Raw genomic sequence first — 14004 nt, 5'->3', positions numbered from 1 at the left:
CTGGTCAGGGAACTAAAATCCCACTGCACAAGCTGACCACTGCACAAGCTGTGCAGTGCGGCCAGAAAAAAAAATTCATGGTGATTCTACTTGTATTTGTAGGGGGAATCATTTTAATTATAAAAGGCTTCTCGCTGTACATCTTCCTTAAATATTTCAGATATATATACTGATTTGATTTTTTTAAAAATTCAGCTTATACTATCTTTTTAGGCACAATCTACTGAATGAAGTATACGACCATGTTCATCTCAATGTTTCTCAAGTTGTTAGCATCTTTCTCATACAGATGGAAATGTTGACAAACGGTTTGTGGCAAATCTAGCCACTGCATTATGCTGAAATGAAATCAGTGGGCCCCGAGACTTTCTCTCACCCTACTGCATTCTCTTTTACCCACCCATTTTTTGGTTACTTCCTGGATTATCAGCAACCAGGAGCAGGGAATTTGGTTTTTGTTTTTGTTCTTTTTTGGCTGCACCGAGCAGCATGCGGGATCTTAGTTCCAGGACCAGGGATCAAACCCGCGCCCCCTGAAGTGGAAGCATGGAGCCTTAGCCACTGGACTTCCAGGGAAGTCCCAGGAGCAGGGAATTTAATCATCCCTGTTTATCCTGGTTGTTCCAAGGCATCCTAATGTGAGGACAAGAAAGGTGTGATGCAAATTCAGTCTGATGAAAATTTCAGAAGTGAGGAAGAAAAAGGCCCCGGTATTATTTGGCTTACAGAGCTGGGGGTGTCAGGCAATACCAGGTTATCAGTGATGTCCACTGTAGAGGAGACAGTATGGCACAGATCTCTAAATGGATTTTCCATTTTTAGTCCTTGTCAGCACATTGCGCTCCAAGGCTAATGACTATATAAAAGGAAACAATCACATCAAAGTCCAGTGTTTTAGAGCACAGGCTGCACCTTCTACATTATAAATGACATCAAGGTCAGCTGCACCAAGTGCTGTGCATTTCGTCAGAGCCAAACTACTGCTTCACCTCTGAACTCATCATTCCCTGTGCAGAGCAAGGGCTAGGGAAGGGAGGGGAAAGGGGAGAACACCGGTATGGTAATGCTTAGCAATGAACATGATTATCTAAAACAGGGAGGACACCACCTGGTGTGGGCAGCTTAAACGATACCACTGAGCTTTCTGATTATAGAAGAGGATATTAATAAATCACCACCATGGAACTGAACTTTTCTATGATCAATACTTTGACAGGTATTGGTTCCCTTCTTTGTAGTGGAAGTCTCTACTTTTTGTCTCCTTGAAGATTTAAAATTCCTGGGAGGTGGGGTAATGCTGACCACGAGATCCCGGCAAGGTTCTGCAAGGCACATGGGCTGGAGGGGGCAGCAAAGCTCAGGCATACCTTGTCCTGGCACTTGACTGATCTCAGTCACTTGACTGGCGCTCCGATTGATCCATTCCTGAAAACCCACCAGGAATTGGGACCCCAGCTCTGGCAGTCTCTAGCGAGATGGACTCAAAGCAACCTGGAGCTCAGAGAAACCACTGCAGAAGCACTGAGGAATAGATGAGGCACCTGTTAAATGATACTAAAGCTGAGGAGGGCTACAATTGAGAGTGCCAATGCCTGTGCACATGCCCAACAAATTAACATATTATCAGGAGGCATGACGAATTAAGTGAGTAGAACACAACTGTGTTGAGAATCACTCACATGTGTATATAGTCCTTGCAGATTTTAAAGAAACTTGAAACTCAGTGGATACTACAAAGTCACCCCGTTGTAATAACTTAACACACACGTAATTGAACCTTGCTTCACATCAGTGACCTGAGGAATCCAAGCCCTCTGTTCTCAAGCTCGCCACTGGCTCAGAAAGTGAGGTCCCTCTCTTGTCCCACAGGAACTCTGGTCCCTCTTGCTGCGGTAGGCTCCAGGTACCTCCCACCCAGTCCTGCTGGGTTCCTAGATCTCCTGCATCAGGGGTAGAAGGATGTACTCAAGCCTGGGCTCTTCTCTTTCTCCTCTAAGACATCTGGTCTCTCCACTCCTGTCTTCTCAAAAATGGGGTACAAGTGGACACAGGACCACAGAGAGCATCCTCCTGAGTGCCAAGATTACTCGAGGATGGGGGAGAGCAGCTTTTGGACACTCCTGGAAGTACCACATCACGGTTGAAAGCCCAGGGTCTATGGATAGTCGGCTTCCATTCAAATCTTGATTCTACCTTTTCTAGTTTTGTGGTTTCAGGCATGGTTTTTAACCTCTTTGAACCTTAGTTTTCTTAATTGTTATGTGGAACTAAAACAAAGGGTTATTAAACAAGTGTTAAATGAGATAATATACATAAACAGATGCTTAGCACTGTTCCTGGCACATGGAAGCACTCAATACATTTTAGTTTCAGAATGGTTTCTTCAGTCTTCAAGGCAATTTGAAATGTTCATAAGCCACCTTAGGTCCCAACCCCAGTGATCAAAGACACATGCTTGTTTTGCCTCTGCCATTAAAAGTACTTTAGTGGAGAATCTAAGAAACACTAAATAGATTTGTCCTCTAGTTTTGGAAGGCACTATTCCTGTAAAAGTGAGGCTAGACAACTTCTCAGCATTGCTCTAAAAAGTTTCATCATATCATGTAATCTCATTTTAAATTGATTAATTTGACAATGCTTTATTAGGCCCTACTATATAAAAGAGGCCCTAGGTCAAGCAAAAACAAAACAAAACATGCACACATGTTGCTCTCTGAAAAAACTTATAACGAAGTGGAGGCAAAGGAAAAGAAAATTAATAGCCATAATACATGAAAACATGGTACTACTGAGGGAAATACAGGGTATTATGGGAAGGCCATGAAAGATCATCTTCTCCAAACTGGGTCACTGGGTAAGTGAGACATTACCCACTTGAGGAGGGGCAAGAGAGTGATCCCCAAAAAAGAAACGACGTTTGTTGAGGGAACAAGGAAGTAAATAAACAGGGCAACACCAGGGTTGGATGAACCAGTCCAGTGGTGTGGTAGATGTCTGTTGCTGTTTTGGTGATCCATGTCAGAAGTCCCTTTCTATTTCTGAAGAAACGCTCATTTTGCAAGTGGTTGGAGGAGTCACACCCCTACCTCTCACTCCCAAAGCTGGAACCAGAAGTCCCCTCTCCCACAGGCAGCAAGGGGCAAGGACACAATCTAGCACTGACAAATCAGCTGGCTTATTTCTGAGATTTTTAAATGTCGAGGATGACCAAATATTCAGTCACATCTGGAGTCCCATCAGTGACAGAACTGAAAAATATACAGGAGGCCGAGGCCACGGTGAGGTCCTAATCAGGAGATTCTTGGCTGCATTTCCTGATGCATTTTTTCAGAGGCTAATTCCTTTTGTGGATCTGTGAACTATCCGATATACTTTCAATACCTTCTTCAGCTCATAATAGCAGGAATCAACTTCCATTTCTTTCAACCAAGAACCCTGATGAGAGAAGTAGTTATTGTAATCATGAGGGTACAAACGCTGAGGGCTTGAACCAAGGCAGGGGCCAGGAAGGTGAAGAGAAGGAGATGCGTTCAACAGATAATGAGGAGGATGAAGTGCCAGGTGGAAGCTGAAGATAAAGGAGAGCGTAGGGACAAGGACAACTTACAGATTTGTAGTTTGGAAGCCAAAAAGAGTGCAGTGATATTCAGTGATGATACAAAAGGAGGATCAGATTTGTGAAGAGTAGGAAATGATGGGCTCAGTGTAGACCTGTTGAATGTGATACCTATTTGACATTCACTAAAGCATGGTGTTTACCTGGACTCACAGACATAGAAAACAAACTTATGATTACCAGAGGGGAAAGTGGGTGGGAGGGATAAATTAGGAGCTTGGGATAAACTACTATATATAAAATAGATAACCAACAAGGTCCTATTGTATAGCACAGGGAGCTATATTCAATATCTTATAATAAACTATAATGGAAAAGAATATGAAATATATATGCATACTGAATCACTTTGCTGTACACCAGAAACTAACACAACATTGTAAACCAACTATACTTCAATTAAAAAAAAAAAAAAGTATGGTGTTTACCAGGCAGCTGGCTGTACAGATGGCTCTTAGAAAAGCCCAGGCTGGAGGTCTAGGAGATTAGAAAGAAACAGCTAGAAAAAGGAAGTGAAATCAGGAGAGTGTAGAGGCATAGGAACTAAGGAAAGAGTTTAGGACTGCAGGGACACTGGTCTTCTAGTGTCAAATGCTGCAGAAAAAGGTCAAGATCAGGCCGAAAATATGAATGCTGGGTCACTGGTGATTTTAGCACCTCGGAAATCACTGGTGATTTGGGCAATTTCAATGGAGTAGTGGAGAAAAAGACAGATTTCAGTGGATGAGGGATGACAAAGAGTGAGAAAGTAGGAACCATGCAAAAGGTAAAAAAAAAAAAAAAAGCAGGTTCATTTTAAAGGAGAAATAAGTGCTTAAAATTAACAAAGTACTGAGGATTACCTTTAAAAAATGAAGATCATTCATTCATTTTATAAGTACTGAATGATCACCTCTCACTGTATAGGTCTTGGAGACATAGCGGGGGGAATAAAACAGACACAGTCTTGCCCTCAAGAGCTTGTGGTTTAGAGAAAGATGCTAAACAACGTGGTGAGTACCAGTGAGGAAAAGATTAGGTGTCCTGAGAGTCAGCAGTAAGGGGATCTTAATTTAAGTTGGAGGTTCAGAAAGAGCCTCTCCAAAGACCTGACCAGGAAAAGAGGGTCAGGTGGGGAGAAGGATTTCGGGCAGAAAGACCATCAAGTGCCAACAACCCAAAGTAGGGAGCTTGAGCCCATCTATACGCAGAAGGGAAGGTGCCAGGAAAGACATGGGGCCAACTGATGCAGTTAGGAGACCAGGGTGGAAGGAGTGGCCTCCGCAGCAGGAAGCACACCTGTTCCACAGACACCGGGAGAGTGGGTGTGTGTGAAGGTGAGTCTGTCAGTTTGGAAGCAGGAAGTCGGGGGGGGGGGGTTGTCTAATGGCTACTGTTTTCTTTATGAAATAGCAGGCCTGGTGAGGCATGAGAGAGGTGGTGGCAGGAAGTGCTATTATGGGCAAGAGAGGAGGAGCTGAGCTCACTCACAGCTCAACCCTCCCAAAGCAACCCCTCCTTAATAATGGCTTCCTTGCTTTCTGGTACCAAAGCTTCAATAACCAGGACAGAGAAGCGCCAGATTCCTTGAGGCTTGGCACTAGAAAGATCTTCTGAGATCTTAGCTGCCATTCATGTTCCCTACTTTATAATTAAGTAATTTACTCAACAGGAATCAATTAAATGCCAAAAATATGGCCATCAACCCATCTCCTCAGGAAGCCCCTATCCACTGGAAACTGTTGATATCCTTCTTTCAATGGCCTTCCCCAATTTAACAAAGCAGGCTTCTTCCTTCCTTTCTCTTGCTTTCCTATTCATATTATGTCTGGATATCTTAAACTCATTCAGCTTTTAATAAAGTGAGGTCTGGTTTTTTTTTTTTCTCTCTGTTTAATACTCAAGCACAATCACCTATTCATTTGTAAGGCAAAATTAAATCAATTCTATAGGAGGTGGCTATTGACCAAGGATGAAGGTTCAGCACTCCTGGCACAGAGTCAAGTCCGTCCTAAACTATGATGGCTTAACAATATCCCCAGTCATTTGCTTCTACATTCACTCACATACACAAATAAGTTGGCCTCCAAGGATTTCTAAATCCGACTTGATATTTTTTTTCAGATTCAACCCCAAACAAAGTATACTAGTCTCAAACTGTGGTTCAGAATAATGACTTAAAAGTATCTCTCATTACAGCAAGTCAGGCATGAAGCATCCAACGGCAGTTTTCTTGTAATGCAGACATTGTGGAGAGTTTGTGGTGATCTCATACTAAACGGGACACATTAAGTCCACAAGGAGGAAAAAAAAAGCTAAGGAGAGGGGACAGGATTAGTAAGGATAGAGAATAAAGATAACTGGAGCTATTTAAACAGCATTGCTCCTTTCTGAGTGGTGGTAGCTAAATGGAGGGTTCTAGATCACAGCCAACAACCAGTCTTGCCAGAACTGCCAGGGACACACACACACACATGCACACACACACACAAAACACACATATATACACAGACACTCATCCTTTATTTCCTGGCAGAAGCTACCATGATTCCATTTGTTAATGAAGTATTTATTCAATCTCCCTCAAGAGTTATTCCATATCCTACCCTAACTGCCATCAATTTAAAACTCTAGCACCTCATATTATTTTAAAAGAAACATTCTGAGCTTTCTGTAAAAAGCAGAGGCAGGATAATTTGCTACAGATCTGTAGACTGTAAATGATGGAAAGTGGAGGGGTAAGGTAAGGAACAAGGTGGGGTGCACATTAAAAAACCTCTTCACACTCCAGTTTTCAGGCTTGCAAAGGGTGAGCTGGGAAGGAGAGAAGAATGGGGGTGCTGTTAGAAGAATGTATCATATGCTTTGGGATACTGTTGTCCACTTTCTCCCCACTCCCTTTTTTTTCAAAAGAAAAAAACATGCCTGGGAGAAAAAGACCAATGTAAGTGCTACTCGTAATTCATATAAAAGTTCACCACTGGATTCGCTCAGCCCGTTTCCTATTTGCCTCCGACTACTTGTGACTTACGTAAATTGCTGTCTAAAAGACAGAACAGAAAAGCCTCCATCAGCACAAAGCTCCATCAGGACAGACTCCGCGGCAGCAAGAAAACATTAACCCCCCAAACTCCACATCAAGCTCAAAAACAATGCTCCTGGCTGTCATTTTTCATTCACACCAGCCCCATATTTCTTTTAAACAAGCCTGTTTTTATTGACTGCTTCCTTCACACAGCATAATAAAGTAGACGTCAGCCCACACAGACTACATCTTGAAACACAGGGCTTTACTTTGGGGATGGGACTCACTAAAAGAAGAGGACAAGTTTCAAAGGCTCTCCCTGATAGCTACCAAATGGGGAAACGATGTGGCTCCTTTCTGTTCCTCACGCTCCCAGAGCTGCTGTGATTGACTTGAAATTCACCAGTTTCCCAAGAGGCTACTTGAAAAGAAAAGAAATTTCACAATCTTGAACAGTCCCCCAACTATCCCTATTCCTACCTCAACTTACAAGAGGACTTTTGTATACATAAAATTTCAGGAAACAGAGCATACAAACACTCACACACAAATAAACTCCCCGAACTAACAGCAGCGTATAATTGTGTTTTGGTTGGAGCTTTTCCAGCCCTGTCACCCGCTCTCTGTTAGGAGTAAATGAAACCCTTTGCTTTGGCAAAGCTGGAAACAGACAAACTCTCCTCAGTTTCAAGTTGCACAAGGCCTCCCTCATCTCTCAGCCCCCTTAAAGCCTCCAACAAAATAAATTCACTGCTGAACAGCCAACAAGAAAATAAAAACAAAAAGCAAAAAAAACAACCTATTCCCCAAATACAGATCTTTCACTTCTCCCCCCCACGCAGCTTCCCCTTTTAGCCGGAAACACACAACGTTTCCAATTTCTGAAACCCTTTTTCAAGAGACCCTTGAGTCTTAAGGCTCTTCCAGGGGATCTGGCTTTCGGCTGTCCTGATGCAGGCAGGCAGCGCTCTTCCAAGTACATTTTGCGTTCTTGGAGTCAATACTGGGGCTGTTTCGTTTCCAGAGAAATCTAGAAAGCAGCTTTTAGTGGGCTGGCTGAGCTAGGTCCGACTCTTCCTCCCCTCCCCTTTGAACGGCCGCGGGGTGAGAAGGGTCCAGGATTCGGCACATTCGGCTCTAACTGAGCAGCGAAGGCGCAGGGAGAGTGGACAAAGTACCCACCGCTCACTTTTAAATACCGATCTGCTCCCCTACTCCGCCCTACTTCCACATTCCTGCGCAGAATCTGGCGGGGCCCCCAGCAAAATCAAACTCGTACCTTCCTTCGATTCTTCTGCTTCGGAGTGCATGGTGTCAGGGTAAGCGGCGGCAGAAGCGACTGCCGCTGACATGGACGAGCTGCAAATTTGCTCGGCAGCCCAAACCCGCACACGACGGAAAATAAAAGGAAGGAAAGCCACTAAAATCAAAACCTCCGCGGGGCGGGAGGGCTGGTTTTGGTGCAGGGATTTTCAGGGGGAAAGTTCTGCAAGAGTGACGAATCGCGTCTCAGCTGGGCGGCGGGAGTCCGCCCCCGGGGCGCGCGCCCCAGCCCGTCGCCGGCGACCTGGCGGCCGGGCGCACGCAGGTGGGGCTGACTTTGTGGAGGGGCCGGGCAGAGGGGTGCCGGCCGCCAGGACCCCGGACGGGCCATGCCTGGTAAATCAATGTGCAGGGAAGAAAAAAGACCCATCTCGGCGCGCGCTGCTGTTTTACATAAGGCATGAACGCATACGCAGTCCAAAGAATGCTTCTCCATCTTTAAGTTACATTTTTCGACGCCCATTTAACTTTCTGTATCTTGGGGTTTTATACGCCCAAAATGAAGGATTTTAAAGCCGCTCGGTTTTATACGTTATTTTTGTAGTAAAGTAACGTGGATATTGGTCCATGTGCCTGGAAGATACCTGCTTCACAAGCCCAAGAGGGGGGCCTTTATCAGAAAGTGGGGTGTAGCCTCCACCCCTTACCTTTGCGCAGGAAAAGCAGACAAGGCGGCTTTCTCATTCCGTATAACCCGGGCGAGCACTTCTACTCAAACCCCAACCCAGGAGCACTAACTCCTCTGCAGTTACGCAAGGGCCATCCCCCAGACGGAGGGGGCGATTCCCTCCCCGCGCTAATCGCAACTACCAGGGATAAATTCCTTCCAAAAAGCCGAAAGAGGAGGCGTGGGTGGGGAGGTAGTCAGGCTTTTGAAATGCTGATAGAATAAAGAGGCTGGAGAGCCTGGAGGACAGATCTCAATTCTGCCCCCTGGTCGGGTCCACAAGCTCCTACAACCGGCTGAGAGGAAGACGTTTTAGCTTTGTGAAACCTTAATTTTTCCGTCGGAGAATGGGAGACCAGAGCTGCCACCGACATACCTGTCTTATTGAGGTATTTTGCAGAGCATTCGTTTTATTACCAATCTAAGGCAACAGGTCCTCAAATAACATACCTGAAAGATTCAATAGGAAACTGTGAGAAAAGTTACATTCTTTTAATAAATTTATTTTCCAGCTGCTTTCTTTTTCTTCATTTCCCCCCCCTTTTTTTTAATATGGGCAAAAAACAAGAAAAGAGGCCCTATAGTAAATTTAATGAAAAGAATATACAACAGATATAAAGAATCTGAATTAAGATTTAGTTCTGCCATTTATTATTTGTATGACCTTGAGCAAATTATTTAACTTCTCTGGGCCTCCCCTTCCTCATCTGGAAAATGAGGATTAATAAATTTTATTTACTTCACAAGTTTATGTTTGGTATTGAAGAAGGTAATATAAGCAAAAAGTGATATGAAAACCATAAAATCCTACACAGATTATTACAAACTACCGCCACCATTAAAAGTAAATTTTTGTAAAAGATATTCTTGGGTTTTATTTCAGTATTGGGTTTGAACAGAAAAGAAGTATTTATGCTATTCACAAGCAGTGAAGGCTATTATAAATATTAATATAAGGCCTAGATATTAAATCAGTTCCTACTGCTGAGTGATTCTAACAGGCATAAGACACCAAGAAGAATTTTATCTCAATTCTACTAAAAGGGCAGGATGATGAGAGGAAGACATAGCCAGTCAGAAAGGAGAAAAGAGGAGAAACATCTGGAAAATATCAGTATTGTGGAGCCTCCCGGAAACTGACCTCACCACCAAAAGGGTAACAGGCTGCACCCTTCCAAAAATCGCAGTTAACTGCAAGGTCCCCCCGCCACACATCCTGAGCTGCTAGGATGCATACCTTCACTTTGTAACTTCAGACTTACAGAGGAGACATGAAGGTCATTCTGAACCCAAAGAAAAGCTCCCTTACCGGTCAGAAGTGACCTTTCCTGTCTCATCCAAGGAATCATTCTGGAAGCCTCCCCACCTCAGCCCACAGGAGCCATCTGTCCTTGCCCTCCCCCATAGCAGCCCAGACCTCCAAAGATGTCTGCCAGGAGCCCTGCAGGATCTCACCAGGGCTGTGAACTACATAAAGATAGTTCCCATTCATCTATAATTGGAGTAAGATGCAACACCTTTTCAAGGTGATGATTACACACGCAGATTCCCACAACCCAAAGTCCAGGCCCCATCAGCCACAGGAAGGACTCACTTTTACCTTCTTCCTTCAGAAAGTGCCCCCATAAGAATGATTTATGAAATGTCGTCCTGCAAGTCCAATTATGTACAAACCACATAAGGTGTGTTAAAGTACACATCCTAATGTCCAACTTGTTTTACACTGGGTTCACAAAAAGGCCTTCAGCTCCCCTCAGTTTAGCCGAGGAGAACAACTGCTGAATGAGCAGTTCAAGCACTGCTGTGTCAGCCTCCTAATTCAATTTAGAGTCGTTTTAGCAGCTAGGCTGATCTTTGAACTTTCGCTGGATCCTCAGGAAACCTGGCAAAAAACTTTTGTATTTAAATGCAGTCCAGAAGTCACCTTGGGGAACAATGCCCTGATCTAGCTCAAGTGCAAGGCATGCTCAGTTTATTTTAAAAGATTGTATCACAGCCTCTCTCCATCTTGTCCTACCCTCCCCCCGACCCCCCGCCCCGCAAAAACCACTCTTCTTTAGGATCCAAAATTCCAGATATTCTAGGACCTCTCCACATGAAAGTGTCCATGTCCTCAGAAGTTCTACAGAAGTGTTTCACTGTTTGTAAGCATTTATTTCTTTGTTTTGTGGTTAACTGTAAATTTATCTAAATCTCCTTAACCGCCTAAAAGAAGAAACCAGCTGTGTTAGTAAAATAAGGTATTAGTTCAGTGTCTGCCTCTAATTAGCTCTTTCCAACTTCTTATTTCACTCCTCTGAACTACAACTGTATAATATATAACACGAGAATGTCAGTTAAAATGGTGTATATATTTTGTATGTGTTCTATGAAATCATCAAAAAAATTACCCAAGGGTTTCTATGTTTATTTTTTCCACAACACTCTCTGTATACTAGCCTAAAAATAGTATCTATTCAATAAATATTCACTGAATAAGAAAAAAAAGATATCGTGTGGATAAGGATGCTCCTCAGTCACCTGTACAACTTTAAGCTACACTGCCCCCCCTCCCACCAAAGAATGGTGACAAAGGGCATCCGATTCTCTGGGGTTTCCCTGGTTGTCTACGCTAACAGACAGATACTAGGTCAGTCACTTCGTCTTGATTTTGCTCTGTTTTCAAAAGGAGATTAGTTACTTTTTAGCCCTAGTAAGTATGCTACAGTACATCATAATGATTTGTTATCTGGTGTAAGTGCAACCTGTTCACTTCTGTATGTTTAAGAAACACTCCACCACCTCTTAGTGTGGCTTGGAATACGCTCTGAAGTCACAACAACAATCTCTTACAGACCACCTGATACAAAATAGCAACTAAGTTAGCAGCACTTCTCAGTTAATACCAAACTGCTTTTATTTATTTTATTTTTTTGCGGTACGCAATCCTCCCACTGCCGCGGCCTCTCCCGCTGCGGAGCACAGGCTCCAGACGCGCAGGCCCAGCGGCCACGGCCCACAGGCCCAGCCGCTCTGAGGCACGCGGGATCCTCCTGGACCGGGGCACGAACCCGCGCCCCCCGCATCGGCAGGCGGACTCCCAACCACTGCGCCACCAGGGAAGCCCCCAAACTGCTTTTAAATACTATGTTGAACTTCTACCCATGTCCAGCAGTGGCTCTCCCACCTTCTGTATCAAGATGGGAGAGTTACAGTGCTGGCTAAGATTCTGTTTTTTGTTTGTTTGTTTGTTTTCATTCAGTCAGTCATTATCGAATATTTACATGTGTCACATGTAAAAGGGCTCTGCTCACATGGAGCTTACTGGCATAATTTTGGTAATTTTGACCAGAGACTTAAAAGAGTTCAACCTTCCAAGTGATCCTGGTTCTAAGGAAGGTTTATTAACACCACCTCTCAACTGAACTTTATACAGAACAGCAGAAACATCTCCTCTTAAATTATACCTCAATAAAGCTGTTGGGAAAATGCCTGGGCTTTGGACCTTTTGCTTACAGTGGCCCAGATGTCCTCTAAGAACAGGGGAGGGCAGCAAGTGTTCAGACTTACACAGAAGAGAAGCCAGCAGAATTGGGAAGAGAAGGTACAGGTCATTCAGGAGGTACCACATACTCTGGTCCCATTCAAGAATGTTGTAAGTTCTCTACAGTGAAAAAGACTAAGCATCTCTGTCAATTTGTTATGGACTTAACAGCTTCTAGGTCATAAGAATACCATGTTACAGAAATGGTCATTTCATCAATATTTTTATTTCTACCCTGCTGACAAGAGGCTGAATCTGTATAAACAACATTTTAGGTCGGGGAAAAAAAGAGTTGTTTACTTGGTATAAAAAGTGGCTTTCAGGCTTCCTTGGTGGCACAGCAGTTAAGAATCCGCCTGTCAATGCAGGGGACACGGGTTCAAGCCCTGGCCCAGGAAGATCCCACATACCGCAGAGCAACTAAGCTCCTGCGCCACAACTACTGAGCCTGCGCTCTAGAGCCCGTGAGCCACAACTACTGAGGCCACGTGCCACAACTACTGAAGTCGGCGTGCCTAGAGCCCGTGCTCCGCAACAAGAGAAGCCACAGCAATGAGAAGCCCGCGCACTGCAACAAAGAGTAGCCCTCGCTCGCCGCAACCAGAGAAAGCCCACGCACAGCAACGAAGACCCAACGCAGCCAAAAATAAAAATAAATAAATTAAATAAATTAAATATCATTAAAAAAGAATAAACATAGTTAAAAAAAAAAGGTGGCTTTCGGGCTTTCCTGGTGGCGCAGTGGTTGAGGGTCCGCCTGCCGATGCAGGGGACAGGGGTTCGTCCCCTGGTCCTGGAAGTTCCCACATGCCGCGGAGCGGCTGGGCCCGTGAGCCACGGCCACTGAGCCTGCACGTCCGGAGCCTGTGCTCCGCAACGGGAGAGGCCACAACAGTGAGAGGCCTGCGTACCGCAAAAAAAAAAAAAAAAAAAAAAAAAAAAGTGGCTTTCTTCTATTTGACTTTGAGGCTTTCCTCGCCTTTTCTTCTGTTATTTATGTCTACACCCTTGAGAGTCTTTAAAGGCTTCCATGATCTATGTATAAAGTTGGCTTTCAAACCCTCTGCTCACAGAAGGATCTGTGTTCTTGATTTCACCTGGTTAGGGCTGCAGACTTTGCATCCTTCTTCTCCTCCTCAGACATTCTCTTGTATTTAACCTTCCAAAAGAGGGGTGGGGCTAAATGGGTGTCTGACCAGAGCCCCGCCTGGCCCAGGTGATCTCACTCTTCTTCCTTAAGGAAGTTTTATTTACCAAAAGTGGAGAAAGGGCCCTTCAAATGACAGTGGAGGTTCCTTACACACCTTCTCACGAGGCCAAGCTCTGAGCCTCAAGTGACCTCCTGCTTATGCACTGCTGGTACTGGGATGAGGTGGAGGAGATTGGGGGCCAGGGACAGAACTGCTGTGAATCAAGGAAGAAGGCTGAGGATAAGTGTGGAGACGGAAGATGGGGAAAGCTGCCTCCCAGGGCCCTGCCTGGGTGTCTGAAGTTTGTTCTGGGTAAACCCTCTCCTCATTCTTCCCTATGGCATTTTCAGTGTATCCTCCAGGCTCACTAATGCTCTGGGTGTGAGTGGTTAATTCTGAGGGAATGGGAAGAAGTGCTGACATCTGGGGTGAGCGCACACAGGGAGACAACAATACATCTGGGAGACACTTGTTTCCTAGACTATCAGTGTTTGCTTTTATTTCCTAGACTATCAGTGTTTGCTTTTATTTCTCTCCTAAGAAATCTTCCTTGCTAAAAACTTTTAGCAGATGATGAAACACACACACACACACACACACGCTCAAAATCAGGTCCGAAAATACTGTCTGAAGAGTTTATGTCTTTGGGTCTTTCTTTTGTAATACTTAGCTATGATGTCT

The 14004-nt window shown here is 44.4% G+C and overlaps 1 protein-coding gene across 4 annotated transcripts in view; it reads right to left on the bottom strand.

The window, feature by feature from the left end:
* Positions 1–14004, bottom strand: part of TNFAIP8 (TNF alpha induced protein 8) — a 131425-nt gene that overhangs the window by 37059 nt on the left and 80362 nt on the right. The window contains exon 1 of one of the 4 annotated variants that reach the window (XM_060091872.1): positions 8591–8609. The exons of 2 other annotated variants lie outside the window; for them this stretch is intronic. Coding sequence is in view for 1 of the 2 variants with exons in the window: in XM_060091869.1 (XP_059947852.1) it covers positions 7900–7972 (73 nt within the window). In the remaining variant the exon portion in view is untranslated. Of the gene's footprint in view, positions 1–7899; positions 8159–8590; positions 8610–14004 lie in introns of those variants that run through there. One more of the 4 variants, XM_060091869.1, reaches the window with a different exon arrangement.

Source organism: Mesoplodon densirostris, chromosome 3, assembly GCF_025265405.1.
Source record: "Mesoplodon densirostris isolate mMesDen1 chromosome 3, mMesDen1 primary haplotype, whole genome shotgun sequence".
NCBI classification, from domain to species: Eukaryota; Metazoa; Chordata; class Mammalia; order Artiodactyla; family Ziphiidae; genus Mesoplodon; species Mesoplodon densirostris.
Note: the sequence above shows the minus strand (reverse complement) of the source record. Positions and strands in the feature narration are given on the sequence as shown.